Below are 17,358 nucleotides of genomic sequence, written 5' to 3' on the forward strand. Positions count from 1 at the left end.
CGGTTGATGTGGCAGGGTACCATATAACTGAGCAGGAGGGTGGGGCTACCTAAATGCCCTCATTTCACCGCTGGGTGGGGGGGGGAGGTTGGGATTGTGGGGGGGGGGGGGGGGGGGGGGGGGGGGGGGGGGGGATGAGAAGGCTTTAATTCAGTGGAAAGTGGTTATTCTATATTTTACCCAACCATACAGTGACTCCACCCGCCACACGTCCCACATAAAGTCACTCCAATATAAGAGTTTATGAATGCTGAAGCTCTCCTCATTAGGTTTACGCCGTGACGCTGCAGACCTGGCAGCACTTCTTTTTAAAATCGAAAATAGAACAACCAGCCCAAACTAACCACATAATGATCTGTTGATATGAGTGAATGTACTTCAAGAGCCCTGAGGTGGCTTGGTTTAGCGACGTGTGAGAGCACGAATGAGAGAGTGGATAAAATAAAAAGTAACTCGTTAACAATTCAAGAAGAATCGTGTGAGAGAGAGAGAGAGAGAGAGAGAGAGAGAGAGAGAGAGAGAGAGAGAGAGAGAGAGAGAGACGGTATAAACGACAGGCTGTCTGCATTTCTGCTAGTGGGTGGGGTCAGGTGGACGAAAGCGATTTGGACCACATTATATGTAAAGCTCGGGGTAATTACTAGGTTTAGAGACTTAAATAGCCAGGCCCTCGGTGGTAAACACACTGGAAGTCGAGGCAGCTGCCTCCACAGTATCCTGCCCTCTTGCCACCTCAGACACAAACCAGTCAGTGTGCAGAAGAACCTCAGCATTTGGTTCAGATAGGGCTCAACTGAAAAAAGGCAAGAGTCACTTCAATTAACCAGTCAAACAAACAGTAAAGGAGGCTTGGAAATCAGTGCAGGGGTTTCACAGCTCAAAGCTATGAAATGAAATGTTTCTTTTATAGATTTCCTTCTTTTTCTGCAGAAAGCACAAAATACGTCAACAAACACTTACATGCATACAAAATAAATGCGAACCAGCCGTGAGCAGTAATGTACCAAATAAGAGGAACACTTCAAAGCACCATTATACAATTGCTAGTCTGATGCTCACACAGCTTTTTAAGGTTATTTTATTTTTCTAACAAAGCCCAGCCCTTAGTCTCCAATGAGTAGCAGTACAAGACAACAACAGTACAAGGGCATGTCATTCCTTTGGTCCACCAGACTGAAATATCTCAACAACTATTGGAATTATCATGAAATGCTTTGCAGACATTATTTCATGCAGCCCCACCGCGAGGTAGACCTTTTTGTTTTTTAGTGAAACGTCTCGACTGTTTTAAGGATCGCTATGAATTGTGGTCCAGATATCCACAGTGTCCAAAGGATAAATCTTGCTAGCTTTGGTGTTCCCCTGGTATTTCCACCACAACAGGGATTGAAGTGCACAGGTTGTTCTATTAGGAGCTTTGCAAACGTAATATTTATTGCCTGGGAACTGTTTACTCAGCGTCTGTGTTCCTTTTATTTTACGCCCAAACTGGGTATGTTTGATATTGATCTGCCACATTTGCTTCCTGTTGTTCTGTCATTGCTTATCCTCTGTGGTCGTTGCATCTGTCAGCCGGGTGCAAAACTCTGTTTCACAACTTCACAAACTCAAGAGCTGTATACAGTTACAGATGCAATACTTCCACATTTTCAATAATAAAAATGAGTTAGTAAAAGATGGTTTATTGTAACAAACAAATTGAAAAAAAGAACAGACTAGAACATTGTCATCAAACAGTCTGGCAGGCCTGAGTATCGGGGGGCCCCTTTTTTTTTTTATCACCAGCCAAGAGACTTGAGTCAACAGACAGGGACCTGCTGACAAACCTCGCACAATCCTGCAAACCAGCTGCAGTTGGAATGTTTGAATACAGTAGCAGTGTAAACATCTGTTCGACAGAAAGGGTCCTTTACACTCCAAAGGATAACTTAAAACGATTTTTGGCCAATTACATACATGCAAACTACTACATACGTGTGCAAGAGAAACCATGAAATTTTCGCACAGATTCTAAATAAATAAATTGAGCCCGGTGCGTTACTTCATTATATCTCATGCATAGAATTGGTATTTCCTCTCTCTGTCATTACATCTCATTTCAAGTTTCTTTGGTGTAAAAGCAGCTTGTGGAACTAACTCAGGAGTTGCTGCACAAAAACTAATAACCTGGAAGTCTTTGAAACAGCTCATATATTGCTCACATGCCCACAGCTATCTACCTTAGGATTCAGATCCTGATTGCATAAGCCAATGACACAGCTTTGCGTCAGATGGAGTGCAAAAACCTAAAATAATCGTGCTTCCTGTTTTACCCATGTATACAATTTCAACTTCCTTGCTTTAAAAGTTGAATTTATATTTCTGCTCAACAATACATTGTCTTCATCAAACTATTTTAAATAGTAAAAATCTTTAAATAGCACACTATCAGAAAAAATATAGCTCTCTGCACCAGCATGAAAGACCCTAATAAATATCAGTCATTCCAGAAACTGTTGGTTTTCCTGCATCAGGATTCAGAGCTCGTGTCCGTTAGTCTATAAAACATTAAAAACTTTATCCTCGATCAAACTCACAGACTTATCTGTTAACATTTCTTCACTACTTACAAATTTGTACCCAAAAAGTTTCAGTGTTGGCCCACACACTTTCTGTACAACCTGGGCTATTTTGAAGGGTATGCTAAACCTCCATTTCTCTACTTGTTCTGAGGAGTTTTTCTGTGTAGAGTAAACACCGCTGGTATCCTTGGAGGCCTGTGTGTTCTTCAGGATCCAGGATTTCACTTGTGGAGTGAACGGGATTCCAGCAAATCTGTACATCTCAGATGCCTTTCTCATAGGAAACCGGGCAATGTCCTCGTAACGCACGAGCATGTAGCGTCCACGCAGCCACTGTGGCCGCCTGAGGCCGATCTCTGCAGACATCTTGATGTTGTCGCAGTTCCCTTTCAACTTCCTCACCTCGTCATCATCGATGGGTATGTCCCCACCTGCGGCCCACTCCTTCCAGTTCTTGTATTTGGCTGCAAAGGCCACCATGCGTGAGGCCAGAACAGCCCGAGGATCCCGAACCAGCTGAATGAACTTCACGTCAAGACGTGGGTCCTCAGCCAGAGGACGGAGGGTCTCCAGCTGGCGTACCCTCACTGACTTGATGGCCTTGTGCTCCTTCTGGAGGCAGGATTGAGACGCCATGGTCAGGTTCAAGGGCCCACAGCGCCTGGTCCTGCAGTGATATCGCTCAAAGACCCCTTTGACGAAGGGGCTGCAGACTGACTCCTCGCACAAAGAGCTGCTGGACTCCCTGCGGAAAAGAGCGGTGGTGATATGGTCCACAGGGAGGGGGTCGATAAAGCTCTCCAGCAGGGAGAAGTCACACAGGAGGAGCTGCTGGAGCACATCGCGGTACGCCTTGGCTGACGCTGTGGCGTTGGTGCCTCCAGTGTCCAGTGTCAGCATCTTCTCCACGTGCCACAGCGGCTCAAACAGGTAGAACATGTTGTCGCCCTGCTGGTTGAAAAACTCGCCCACAAATGAGGAACCGGTCCTGGTGGTGGCCAGCAGGAGGATGTGTTTCCTTCCCCTTGTCATCACCTCCTGGTGCTCGCTGTAGTTCTCCAGGCGCCGCTTCATCAGCGTGAAGGCAGAGTCCTTCTTGAGTGAGGCAAAGGAAGGATTGTGCTTCAGCAGTATGTGGGAGAAGCTACTTGGCTGTAGAGGGGTCTGGGGGGTCTGCTTTAACGCAAGCTTATCCGACACCCTGTGAGTGCGAGAGGAACCACAGTGTCATATAAGCTTTCTACGTCAACACAAAGAATTCATAGCTTTGTTATTCATTTTTTACTTGAGGCAATTTTATGCTGCTAAAGGAGTATTTATGAAATATCTGCTCAGAAAAAAACAGACACACACACACTTGCAGAAAATAACAAGCACGCGCCATTGATCACTTAAATGGACTTACCTTGAGATAATGTTGTTTTCCTTCTCAATGATAACAAGTGCCACAAAAAAGACAATGGATATTGTGTATTTGATCCTCATTCTTGGATGTAGCTGTGTCTGGATATGCTTTTACAGACTGCTTCTTAATAGGTTCTGCCAATCTCCCAAGTCTCCAGTCGCCTTCTTAAAGAGCCTTCCAGTTATTTGTATTCCTCGCTGTAGGCAATGTTTCACCCTGTAAATGAAATGCACATCAACCTGTCAGTTACACATTTTGCACACATGAGCACGGCTGCGAGCACCTACTTGGTCTCAATTCTCTCCGTCTGCACTCGTCTATCTAGATAGTTGTTTGACCTATTTGTTGAAATTGGGAAGTTGAAAGTTCCGTATGTGAAACTGCACCGTGATGCTGTGTCAGAGTTGTGGTGGCACAGAGGCTATTGTCATTCCTACATGACTCTTTTCTTCCTCTCTTAAGTGAGCACAGCGTCAGGCCAAAGATTCACTTGGGCGACAAATACATCATATCTTTGGAAGGTAAGAATAGACAATGGCTGGAATCTGAGACAGTCCTTCCCACGAGGAAGTCCTTGTTATCTTTAAGTGCACCGGTGCATTTCAGGAACATGCCCACCCACCATGCTAGACTGGGAGCTGCTGCACTGTATTTACTGTATGAGTCAGTCTAATGAACAGTGAGGGCACAAATGGGTTGAAGTAAACTGGGTTGACTGGGATGCTCATGTAATACTTGGTCTCATATATATTCAATAAAGTACATTAGCAATAGTTAGATCATGGTACGTTGGAAGAGAACATCCTGATCTGCAGATTCTTAAAAGGCCAGAGGAAACACATTGTCTTTCAAGGTTAACTGAGGAGAGTATAGATTGTACCAGAGTAGGAACTTTCCTGATGAAGATGAGCAGTTTGGATAATTGGGTGTTTTCTTAGCAAGCTAGACTTGGACCAATCAGGCAACCCAGTGTGTAACTGCAATCAGTAATATTGCATCCCTCTTAGAGGAGCGTGGAGTGATGGCTCACTTATGCTGCCTCTACATGCGAAGAATACTGCGTCCATTTCAAACAATGCAACAGTCGCTGCCAGCATACTTCACTGCGTCTTTTACGTTGGCATGGATACATCCACTAGAGCAGCATACAAACATGTTGACGGAGGAGGAGGTAATTCTGTACCTCTCAACAAAGTCCGAGCAAAGTAGCATCATCCTATATTTGCTCGCCAACTCGCAAACTCTCTCAAATTTCTTCCTCGTGTCCAATGCCCTCGTCACTTGAGCTGTTGGCTACACTGACCCCTATGATTCCTGATAGACATTCACGGGACGATGGGAACGCAGAGTACAGACAGAACGTTCTGTCCATTCTCGCGTGCGCATCTCAACTGTAAGAAGGTTTAAAAGAATGTGTCGGAAAAAAGGTTCTTCATTCTGCAGCCCCTTTGTACTCTCTGTTATTCAAAGAAGGAAAACTGTGTGATTCAGTGTTAAATTTCCTGTCCTCCTTTGAATTGAACTTGATTCCTTCAAACCCCCAAAGTTAATGTACTGTACTCTAATTCCACAAAAGAGTAGCTGCTTGCTTGAAGTCAGAGTTGTCTGGGTTACAGTGATAATGTTACCTCCCACTGCAGGTATAGCAGGGTAGCCTGTGGTCCAAACTACCAGCTGCTCCTTCATGTCAACACTGGGAGGAGATCTTTTCAGCAGAGGCCCTCCGAGACAAGAGTTACTGGTACAGTAGACCATCTGGTGATGGGCTAATGACTTGTTGCTTCCCCATAATGTGCCTTTGTGCTGCTAAAATACTGACTGAGACTGGGGGGGGGGGGGGGGGGGGGGGATACATAAGTACATGCAGAGGTAAAAGCACAGTGTTGAAACTGAAGGGGAGAGGTTAGAGCTGTGAGCCTGGAGGCCATTCGATTTGTTTATAAGTCTGTAAAGAGCAGACACTGGGTAGTGAAATGAAGATAAGGGAAGCATTAATAACGCCTTTTAGGGAATATCTTGCACATTCCTGTGGGATTAATATTCCTTCAGTTTTTAAGATAACTTGTCTCGGGTCCCTGACTAATCTTTGGATTTTAACCTAATCCTGCCCACCTCCTCTGCCAGTGAAGGGGTCAGCAAGCAAGAGTAAACAAGACTGGCTCCTCTCTGAGAAGTGTAATTTTGATGTGTGCCCACATAAAATACCCCAGTTAGAAATGATTGCAGTAATCTGGCACACAGAAGATCTACAGTACTTTTATTTGAACCTGAATCAGACATCTGAGTTTGTGAGGACATTTGTTCATTGGATCTGTCAGGTGGCACAAACAGATCCCTGAGTGTGTCTCTGACCCCTCAGTGTTTGACGATCGCAGGTCCGGCCCTCGGGCCCGACACATTAGTGAAACTGCTGCTGTTAATCAGCCAAGCCACGAGCAACAAACCAGCCTTTTCACACAGCACAGCAAGGTACTTGAGTTCGACACGAAACAAGCAGCACCGTGCAAAGAATCATCCTGAATTCTGACAAGCCTGAACGTCCTTTGAGTTTCTTTGTAACACATCTGGAGGCTCAGTTCTCACATCCTGTCCAAGAGACTACAGTCTAAACACAGGGAATGGTTGGACGCTGCCTGTGAAATTCTCTGGGAGGGGATGGCGAGTTCTGTTGACGTGGAACGGCGCGTAATGAAAAGGTGAACGGCCTGTGTGCCGAGACACGTTTTTGCCGGGAGGAAAAAAATCAGCTCCATCTTGCACCACCCTGCCGCATGCCACAACCACAAAGGTCCCTTTACACAGGAATGACTCTGAACCCCCTGTGGGCTGAGATCGGAGAACATAAACTCCCAGGTCATTCACACCTCACTCGGGTCAGTGACTAAGCCCCTGGATGTTACAAGTCATGTAGAACTGGTCAGACAGTCGGCTGCATCGGAGGAAATCACTAAGTCCTTAAGCGCTCAGTTGTCATTTCACATTGTGCGAGTACAGTCTGCAGCAGATGTGAGTGGAAGTTACAGTTCAGCCAATTTATCCTGCAGTTTATTTCCTACTGTACCTGAACAAATTAAGACAAACACTAAAAATGATTTGGCTTAATGAGTAAGACGCGAGGGGACGATTGCTGACAGAAATGTGTAGTATTTCATATTTAAGCAGCTAAAGTTTTCTCCAGATATGATTTGAAATAAACAAAAAAACACGCTACAACAATTCATCAAGAAAATAAGTGGTCTGAGGTTTATCATTTGTATGGTAAATTAGATGTAAACCAATTATCTCGGCTTATTGCATCTGCTGTGCAAAGTCAAAAAAAAAAGAAAAGAAAAAAGAACACATGAGCTGACATTCTTGAATATTCACAAACCACTGAGGCATATGACACGTTTGATCATCTGCTCATAACAAAACCGCCACTGCACTATTTATCATCTTGTTACAAAGGCTTTTAATAGCTGCCTTTTATTTAATGTACATCTCATGTGAAGACAAATTAAATACCAGCCAGCCGAGCCCAGTTTTGCTTGAGATTGTGTTGTGTGCTGGATGTACACAGTATCCCATTACAACACCATGAAGGGGGTTTATCTTTCCACTACATTATCTCACACACACAGTATTTATTTATGTGTGATAAATATAGGGGGGATGTGTCCTTATGTAGAGAAATAACAGGGTTAGGGTTAAAAAATACAGATTTTTTTAAATATAGAGGCGGAGCAGGGCTTGGTGATTATACAATAATCTGTGAAACCTTTACCTTATATCTATCTTTGTAATATTTATGGTTGTATTAAGTCATGTTATGAATCCGTGAAGGAAACATAAACTACTTTGTTTTTGATACCTGTCGCTACAGTGGCTATTAACTTACAACACTAACATAGGATTCCCATCACTTAAACAATGTACAACAGTTAAAATTAGCCTCTAAAAACACTCTGTCATTTCCATCTGGTTACTTTATCTTTGATGTGTCTGAATTTAGCTTGTAGAAAAATCTCCAATCGTGATATACAGCGGACTCATATGTCAACATTGCTCTATAATTACGCACGCTGTGATAAGAGAGTATTATTGTCTATATAAGGAGATCTGAGAGTGTGTTGTTGTCACGTGTATACTTTGGCAATGTAGCAAAGGAAAACATGCAAGGGTCTATATTTCAGTGATTCAGTGATTTGTCTGTTATCTGGTATCATGAAACAGTGGTGCCGTTGCTATGGTTACCAGCTGTTTGACAAGTGCAGGGTCATCAGTATGATTAATGAATTATCTTGTTAGAAATTCTGTGAATTAGTTTGGCGAGAAAAGTTGGATAATACATAGTCGTCTAATATGTTTATATGAAGTCATTTAAAGAAATACAGCTGCTGAACTTCAGTCCTACATATTTGTCTGTGAGATAAATATGTTTGGGACAATGTGATGATTTTTGTATATCAATATATATGCATGCATGGTACACATCTACCCCAGTGAATTTGCTGTTAGTTTATACATTGATTTGTTTAGAAACTTCAATGGGGAGAATGAGTCAGCCTATATAGATTTTAGCAGTCGCCATGGTCTCTGCAAATAAAAGTATGCACTCATGGGTCAAAAGGACAAATAGTCCAATGAAGTCCTAATTTCATAATAAAACTGAACCTTAATGAAAACCACTTCCCACAACTATAAACTGACTTTATTGTACTTTGGAGTACTTCTTATTCATATCTCAGTCCTACCATGAGATATTATAGGTTTTAGTAATTAATGAAGTAAATCTGGGGTAAATCAGTGTGTCCATATACAGTATACCCACCATCATGATGACCTGCGGTGTCTGAACCCGTCCTGCCTCGTCTCATCCGTGAAGCTGATCACCGTTTCCTCCAGGAGCGAGTCCGCACAGAAAAATAATCCCATTACTCCCCGAGGCTTCACTTCCCCACATGTGCCAAAGAGTGATCCGACCCAAGAGAAGAGGAAGAAGGAGCCGAGCTGGTGGAAGTGAGTGAAACCAGTGGATCAGATGGGAGCATGTTGGATGGAGGCTGCAGGTCAGGCGCCGAACTGGTGAAGTGAAGAAGTCCATCCAAAAAGTTGCGACTTCGGGGAGTCACATGAGAAAGTTTGGTCCAGAGGAGTGGAGCTGCAGGCAGGGGGCGCGCCTGAGTGACCCCCCCACACACCCCACATACACACACACACACACCCTCAATCTGTTCTCTGTAATTACAAATAATAAACATTCAAACCGTGTGATTTAAAAAACTTCAAGATAAACAACCGGATTCACACTGAAACTTCAGATATTTCTGAAAAATACATGTTTTTATTATTATTGATGTGACAACAAAAGGTGGCAACACGCCACCTAGTGGACAGAAACACATGGTGCGTCACAACATTCATATAGATAGAAAAGAGTAATTACAGATGCTGACATTATTATATTACATTATATTGTATAATATTAGGAAACTTTTCACAGCCTATATTTCAAAGGGAAATATTGTTAAGTTATGGCCACAACATATATGTGAAAAGTAAAGTAATGTAAGCATATGACTGGGGAGGAAGTAAGATAAGGAATACTTATTTTTACCTCTTTTAATAGTTTTGGTCTTTTGTTTGTTTGTCTTTAAATTATTTGTTTCCTGTTTATTGTATTATTATCATTATTATGACTATCATGATGTATTTGTTTGTCTCTTGAAGCTCCGTTCATACATTTAATGAAAATATTTTTGAGTCTTTCATTTATTTTTTGTTTAATTCTAGTTCATTAAAATTAATTAGTAGGTAATCAATAAATTCCTCCACAAAAAAGTAACAACTTTTACACTTTACTCGTTTCTGCAACAGTAATAATGATATAATGTGTAATGATGTTTCACGTACATTTAACTGATCAAATATTTATATACTCGACTTTGTTGAAAATGTAAATAAAGCCTCTAAATATTTATTCTCACGGTGTCACGTGTGCAGGAAGTGCCGCCGGGCGTAAAAACTACAACTCCCGTCGGTCCCGTCGCTTAGTGATGACGCACGAACGGAGAATTGTCAAGAAGGTTGCAGAACAGTTGCGTCAGTGAGTTGCGCACTTGTATCTCGGAAGGTGAACGAAGAGCTTTGAGTTTCAGGTTCGTAGCTTCACGTCACAGCTGCTAAACTAAAGTACATCAGTCACGTTCGTAGTAAGTTCATGTGTTAAACCAGAACTGTGTTAGGTTCAGTGTCTGAATGACGCTGTAGCTGTAAACGCGTGTTGACGTAGATGTATCATGCTAGCTAGCTAACGTTGGCTAGCTTACTTAACTGTGGCGAAGCGTCACATCCCACTTTGACGTCGCCTTTAATGTAACTGTGTTTATCCCGTTTGACTTCAAGCAGAACAGGCTTCGTGACTTTCACATAAACAGACGGTCAGAAAACTCAGTTCCTGTGTTTGTCTCTCAGGTTGATCCAGGATCATACACAGTCAACATGCTGCTGGCGAGGCTGACGTGCCTGAGGAGCCTGCCCGCGGCCGGGCTCCGTTCCGGGCTGATGCAGGGCTCCCCGGCCCTGAGAGCACCGACCCTGAAGACCTGTCCCCCGCTGCTCAGGCCCCAGCAGGTACCGTCAACACACGGCTTCATAGCAGGGATCTCCAATGTGTCTCAGGATGTCTGATCACTGCTACACACACACACAACACTACTACTGCTACAGTAGCAACTTACTTATCTTTTTACTGGATATATGAAATAACCCCCTTAAAGCATTGTCTGTAGGGTCAATATATCAAGCATAAAGTCCCTATTGTTTTTAATACATTTAAATCAGTGTTTCCTTGATGTGACATGTCTGTTTATCATTTAATCTCTTGTGAGACTATGTTTATGTTGTTTATAGACATTAAGATTGTAAATAAACTCTAATTGGCATCTTAATTAGTGCGGTGGACCTTCAAATATACAATATCATTCTAAAATGATTGACTAGAAACAGATTAAATGTCAGAATATGTCTTTAAATCCCACTTCGTGTTGTAAACAGGATATGTCTGAACCAATTTTGGTGCCACTGATTGTGCCATATGCTCAGTCGGGGTCCTGGGCAGGAGCGAAGTCACTAGCAGAATAAGATTTGTTGGCAGCTATTAAAAATTTTCAAACAAGCCAAACGAATGATCCATTAACTGATGGAATGCAAGGCTGAGCTATGTAATTACCAGTCCAACCAGTGTCTTTATAAGTGCATCTGACCTTTCCTCTTACTGGAAGTTGTTCTCAATAAGATTACCAGACTTTAGTGCAACCCACTGATAAATATAAGCTGGAGATTATTCATATTTGTAGGTTTTGTTTCATGCCTGTTCTTCTTTCACCAGGGTTTCTCCTCTAAGGCCAGGTTTGGTTTTCGCCGTGGGAAGACGACCAAAGACCAGCTGAAAGAAGCAGCGTTTGAGCCAGCGACAGATACCGCCATCAGAAGTAATCTCTTAATAAGAGTATCATGTTCTACAATGTACTGTTAAATAAGTGGAGTTTGATTCTATTCACCTTAGTAAACAATCTATAAATTTGCAAAAATATCATAATCCTTTGTAGACAGAAACTGTCTTTAATACTTTTAGTACGTAATTAGTTTTATGATATGGTGCAATGGAAGTAAAATGGTTTTATTTCTGTCCCTAGTTGATGGTATGGGGAGAATGTTTCTGGCTGGAGGTGCAGTAGTTGGTCTTGGAGCTCTGTGCTACTATGGACTCGGCATGTCAAATGAAATTGGTGCCATTGAGAAATCAGTGTGAGTAACAGCTTTTTGTACCAACAGCTCTTTAATTTAGTTTTTCAAGCACAGGTCAATTCAAAGTGTTCCATGTTCAACCTTCTGTTGGCTTGTTCTTCTCTGCGCAGGATCTGGCCTCAGTATGTGAAGGACAGGATCCACTCCACCTACATGTACTTTGCAGGCAGCGTTGGAATGACCGCTCTGGGTGCTGTAGCTGTGAGCAGGACCCCGGCGCTAATGGGTCTGATGATGAGAGGATCGTGGATCGTAAGCTTTAAAACACAACACACTCTCTCTCACACACACACACACACACGGTCCTCACCATGTTGGAACATTTATTTTCAAATTAAATTGAACTTTAATAGATCACCACAGAGCTAGTTTTCTCATAACTGTACTAATTGAATTAATGGGTTATTAATATGAATCCCTGCTGTTTGTTGTAACCCAGGCTATTGGAGCGACCTTTGCAGCCATGATTGGTGCGGGCATGCTGGTCAGGTCGATTTCATATGAGCACAGCCCAGTGCCCAAACACCTCGCTTGGATGTTCCATGCAGGTTCGTAAGATGATGTCCTGTGGAAAAATATTATTCCATTCTGTTGTCCCACTCAGCCTTATTTCTCCTTTGTAGTTGCCTCGGTTTAACACTAGGTGGCAGTCATTTACAGGCTCAGCAAGAAACCACAGCAGTTCAATTTAATACTTACACCACATGTTGATATATCTGTTTAGCTGTTGTTTATTTTGACTTGGGCATTTATCGGTCTGTTTTGTTGTTTTTATTTAAAGGTGTCATGGGTGCCGTCATCGCACCTCTCACTCTCCTGGGAGGGCCCCTGATGATGAGGGCTGCCTGGTACACAGCAGGCATTGTGGGAGGTCTCTCTACTGTGGCCATGTGTGCCCCAAGCGAGAAGTTCCTCAATATGGGTGGTCCGCTGGCTGTGGGCTTTGGAGTGGTCTTCGCTTCCTCTATCGGTTCGTATATTGCAGTTTCACCCCTTAAACGCCGTCTTAGTTTCACTACAGAAAACACTGAAAATGACACTGCACGTGGTAGAGAATGAAAGGGTGTGTTTGCACCAGCACCCCCGCTGTGCCACCACAGTCAGTGGTCTCAGTTAAAGGAATAGAAGGGCGCAGTTTTTAATTGCAGTGTTGTTGATCTGAACAAAGTCTTTGCTGTGTATATATATATATATATATATATATATATATATATATATATATATATAGACCATTGTTTGATGGATGTAAAATACAGTCTCCTATTTGCATAACAGCGGTGCAGTGTTTACCACAGATGACAATTAAAGTATATTATCATAGCAAAATGTCACTTATTTAAATGAGACAACATGTAGGCTACATAGTGAATACACATGAACAGCATGACATTTCTAATGTGTGTGTTTTTACTATGACAATGTGTCATGTCTGAAATTTTTCTTCTACACAAGATGAAAATCTATTTAAGATGCAATTATGATGAGAACTTCACATCAGTGTGTCATTTTTCACACAATCCATTTGATTTATGTAAATTAATTTCTTGTGCTGTCACACAACAGGAGAATATCTGTATGAATTAATTTCCATGAACTACAGTAGTTACTGGTATAAAATAATATATAGCTGAATGTCTTCATCACCGTGCCAGGTAGTCATTTACTAATAAAATTTTACTGGGTTCATCATCTACTTACGATTGTCATACTTATAATATGGTTAATGTAATAGAAAATGTAACTGTAATGATGTGAAGATTTCTTTAGTTTAATATCTGTGCTTGTCAGATAGTGTAACTACAGTTTGTATTTCTTCACACATTTTTATTTATTTGACATTACCATTTCATGATGATAAAACATTGTACTTAACCATCAAGTCTTTGACATACATGTATAGTTTTTATTTTGGCAAAGGAACACAGATTGAGAATAGAATTTTTCCTTTTTTCACGTTCAGCTCAACAGATGTATAAGAAAGTAATTCGGTGGCAGTTAATGTGTGTGCACACTTCAGAGAGCAATGACTAAAGTGCTTTTTCTGTGACGCTTCAATTTCGGAACACAGCAGGAGAATCAAAGTGCAAATTATGATGCTTTTAGATGAACTAGAATAATTTGTTCAGATTTTGAAAGGCATACTTCTTTGTAAACAATTGATGATAGCCATACATCACTATCATTTCTGTAAATTCATTAGGTAGATAGTTCATTCAGTTACCGACATATTGTCATTAGATATATTTAGCTGATTGATTATTTATGCCTCGATGTTCTGTTATAACTGTAAATCCACCACTTTACAGGAACTGTTCATTCACTCTGACAGAAAATGTCCCTGTGTTTTCCAGGATCAATGTTCCTGCCGCCCAGCTCTGCATTTGGAGCAGGTCTTTACTCAGTGGCCATCTATGGAGGCCTGGTCCTGTTCAGCATGTTCCTTCTCTACGATACACAGAAAATCATCAAGAAGGCAGAGACGCATCCTCTCTATGGCGTGCAGAAATTTGATCCCATCAATGCGTAAGTCACTCGAGGAAATTTTATTGTACACTTCAAAAGCAGTTGTTTGCAGAATCATGTTTATTTAACATATATGTTTATTTATAAAATTACTAAACTCTTTAGAAACATCTGATCTTATGTTTTTTTAAGACAAATGTGTTCATACTTATTCTGTCCATCACAACAGCTCAGTCTCAAATAAGTACAAACCAGATCAGAGTTCATGATCAATTAATGCAGAAAAGCACTTAAATCCAAACTGTTAACATATATTTTTTCTGTAACTATATGTATTTGCATCAAAGGTGAGTCTCACCCTCTTCTTCGTCTTACAGGTGTATGGGGATTTACATGGACACGTTGAACATCTTCATGAGGCTGGTGATGATTCTGTCGGGCGGTGGCGGCAAAAGGAAGTGAACGGCGGCATCCTGACGCCAACCTCACTTTGACTTTTCCACAGAGCTGAACAAAGCCATGTTTCATTACTAGCTGCACACACCAGGTGTCATTCTTAGCGGCGGTTCCTATCCAACTAGTACATAAACAGAAATACTTTGCAAGTGTGTGAAGAGGAGGATTGCGCTCTCTGGTGCGTGCTGCCAGTGAAGAAGTCAAATATTTGTGCATTCATAACACAGACTGGGCTCTCACCTCGATTGGGAACGTATCGATTTTATTTGAGGGGTCACGGATCATTTTACCTGCTTCAGATGTCCTTTGTATTGTTCGTTATGTTTTCTATTTATTTTCTTTTGAATCAACAGGAATCTGGTATAAGCAACAGAAACAACACATACGTCAACCATACAACAACACAGACTATCCTGTTTGTAACTGCTCCAAATATACACTGAAATTGCACTTATGTGAATAAAAGGGTTTAAGAGGCTGACTTTAGTTCATATATTTCTGAGATATGTTCAGTTATTTCAATGATGGAATCTATTAAACAAATAAAATGTGATGGTTTTCATCAGATGCTGTGTCTGGTCCATATTTTTACACAACATATTTTGACGTTATAGGAAAATCACAGGTAAAAAAAATGAAAGGTATGATTACAGCTGAATTCTATTTTAGCTGCTTCAGCTTCAGGGGCCCTGTTGGCTCACTGCTGAATACAGCACAGCTTGAAATGTACACCTGTGCTATTCCTGCTAAGTTAGTTATGTGGGAAAACACCTAATGCAATTTAAATATAATAGGCAAAAATGTATTCAAGATTGTTTCCTCCAGGAACAAATAACTGATAAATATTCAATGATCATTTTCATTAATCGATTATTCTACATGTGACCTGTTTTGGTTCTCATAATTTCTTCTTGAATACATTTTACAAAATTAGTCATTTTGTAAAATAACTTCTTGTAAAGTCACTGACGGGCATTTATAATAGCATTTTACCAGATATTCATGAATTTGTATTAATTCCGGTTTAATATAAAAAAAAAATTAACTTAAACTCTAAACTCTTAAACTCTATGTCCATGCTGGGATTTCTAGTGTGACAATGTAATCAAACAATCTGGTCAAATTTTAGGTGCACAATATAAAAAGATGTATGGGTAACGGAGCAGCAGCAAAGATTAATCCTGAGCTAAGTTTTGTCACTGCTCCTACCTAATATCTCAAAAGTTGCTTATGTCATGATTTGCTGTCCTCCCCCCTCAGTAGTGGTGACCAGCTCCTGAGGGAACAGCGGGGGTCCACCTTGTATTTGCCTACAAACGGTCAGTGTGTAGCAGCAGCAGATGACAAAGGCTTAGCATCGTAATCCTCTTGTCCACCATCTGCCTGCTCCTCTAAAATTAAACCTCCAAACCAGGGCACTCGCAACAGATGCTAACATCTGTAAATGTGCAGGTGCTTCATTAAAGCGCACATACACATGGAGCACACAGCTGCCGGCCAGTGTTTCAGTCCCTCTGATCATGTTCATGACAGGTATGACTCATGTATGATGTGGATGGAAAAGCTCTGCAGACGGGGGGGATAAAGAAGGCAATAATGGATGAGTAGGAGGGGAAAGCCTCAGTGTGCAGGGATCTGCCATGACTGGGGATAAAAGTCATCCTCTGTCAGTCATTTTCAGATTGATGACCAATATCTGGTTGGTTTCCAAGGTTTTTACTGCTTAATGCCGGCTTGAGCCAGTTTGTGTGAGAGAGAGAGACTTTAAAGAGCATTTTGTGTTATGGTTATAAATTCACCATTTTAACCCTCAATACCTTAAAAACTCCAGCTCTTTGTCATTGCACTAACGTTTACTGAATCCACACTGAAATATATACCTTAATATTTTTCTGCAGATATTCATGTTCCCCAGAGGATTAATCCTAACAACGTCCCCTGACTTTTTCTCCTATAGCCAACACGAAGTAGACTTTTATAATTTTTAGTGAAACACGGACTCCCCAGACATTCATGTTCCCTTCAGGACAAATCTGGTGATCTCCTCACCCAGGCTCTATAACGCTACCAATATTTAACTAATTTGTTCATTTCATATGTAATAATCAATTATTACATAATAATATAACACATCATTTGTACATACCAACAATATATTGCTGATATGGTAAATTAGATTATGCATATGCTCGGACGGTTATTTATTCATTCATTGATATTTATGTAAATGCAATATTTTAATTGCATAATTATTTGAGTAATGAATGAATATTCATTACTCAAATAATAATTTTTTCCAATATTGATCAGTGCTCTTCATCAGTATTTAGACAAATTTTTGAGGATTTTGTCCTCTAGGCTTAAGTATTTATGCTTTATCCACTTTATATTAATCTACTTAATCTTAGTTTAATCTACTTTATAGCCTATTAAATAAGTGTAGTCCTTGTAGGCTACTTAAAGCAGTTTCTGAAGTATACAAGTATGCAAGTTGTTAAAATTACCTCCAAGAAAAACATTAAAATGCTGCAGATTTGAACTAAAAAAAGATTTATTATATCATGTTTTTAAATTGTCTTGTGACATTGTGTTTTCACAGTCAAACTTCACATTAACAATGAGCCGTGCATGGATTCAGGCCATGGATTTATTTTGGTGAAAGGAGCAGATTTTTCCTGGGCTGCC

The 17,358-nt window shown here is 41.0% G+C and overlaps 2 protein-coding genes across 3 annotated transcripts; one reads left to right on the forward strand and one right to left on the reverse strand.

Moving 5' to 3' along the window:
* Positions 1–1,216: 1,216 nt before the first annotated feature.
* Positions 1,217–9,120, reverse strand: LOC117753114 (carbohydrate sulfotransferase 3-like). Its single transcript, XM_034571003.1, has 3 exons — positions 8,777–9,120; positions 3,967–4,182; positions 1,217–3,762 (listed from the first exon to the last, which is right to left on the reverse strand). The coding sequence occupies exons 2-3, from the start codon at positions 4,044–4,046 to the stop codon at positions 2,538–2,540; spliced, it is 1,305 nt and encodes a 434-aa protein (XP_034426894.1). The 5' UTR covers positions 4,047–4,182; positions 8,777–9,120; the 3' UTR covers positions 1,217–2,537.
* An 847-nt stretch (positions 9,121–9,967) lies between these two features.
* On the forward strand, positions 9,968–15,245 carry ghitm (growth hormone inducible transmembrane protein). 2 transcript variants are annotated; one of them, XM_034570759.1, is made up of 9 exons: positions 9,968–10,103; positions 10,420–10,578; positions 11,336–11,438; positions 11,643–11,754; positions 11,865–12,006; positions 12,194–12,302; positions 12,536–12,724; positions 14,106–14,277; positions 14,595–15,245. In XM_034570759.1, the coding sequence occupies exons 2-9, from the start codon at positions 10,447–10,449 to the stop codon at positions 14,677–14,679; spliced, it is 1,044 nt and encodes a 347-aa protein (XP_034426650.1). In that variant the 5' UTR covers positions 9,968–10,103; positions 10,420–10,446; the 3' UTR covers positions 14,680–15,245. The 2 variants fall into 2 exon arrangements, with proteins under 2 accessions (XP_034426650.1, XP_034426652.1); XM_034570761.1 differs by having other exon boundaries at positions 10,025–10,157.
* The last annotated feature ends 2,113 nt before the right edge of the window (positions 15,246–17,358 follow it).

Source organism: Hippoglossus hippoglossus, chromosome 19 (genome assembly GCF_009819705.1).
Source record: "Hippoglossus hippoglossus isolate fHipHip1 chromosome 19, fHipHip1.pri, whole genome shotgun sequence".
Taxonomy (NCBI): domain Eukaryota; kingdom Metazoa; phylum Chordata; class Actinopteri; order Pleuronectiformes; family Pleuronectidae; genus Hippoglossus; species Hippoglossus hippoglossus.

Bases quoted from the DNA above. Each gene is read 5' to 3' on its own strand.
- LOC117753114 (XM_034571003.1), bottom strand. From the start codon at position 4,046: ATGAGGATCAAATACACAATATCCATTGTCTTTTTTGTGGCACTTGTT. The intron at 3,763-3,966 runs GTAAGTCCATTT...TCGCACTCACAG, and splicing joins GAAAACAACATTATCTCAAG to GGTGTCGGATAAGCTTGCGT.
- ghitm (XM_034570759.1), top strand. From the start codon at position 10,447: ATGCTGCTGGCGAGGCTGACGTGCCTGAGGAGCCTGCCCGCGGCCGGG. The intron at 11,439-11,642 runs GTAATCTCTTAA...TTCTGTCCCTAG, and splicing joins GACAGATACCGCCATCAGAA to TTGATGGTATGGGGAGAATG. The intron at 12,725-14,105 runs GTTCGTATATTG...TGTGTTTTCCAG, and splicing joins GGTCTTCGCTTCCTCTATCG to GATCAATGTTCCTGCCGCCC.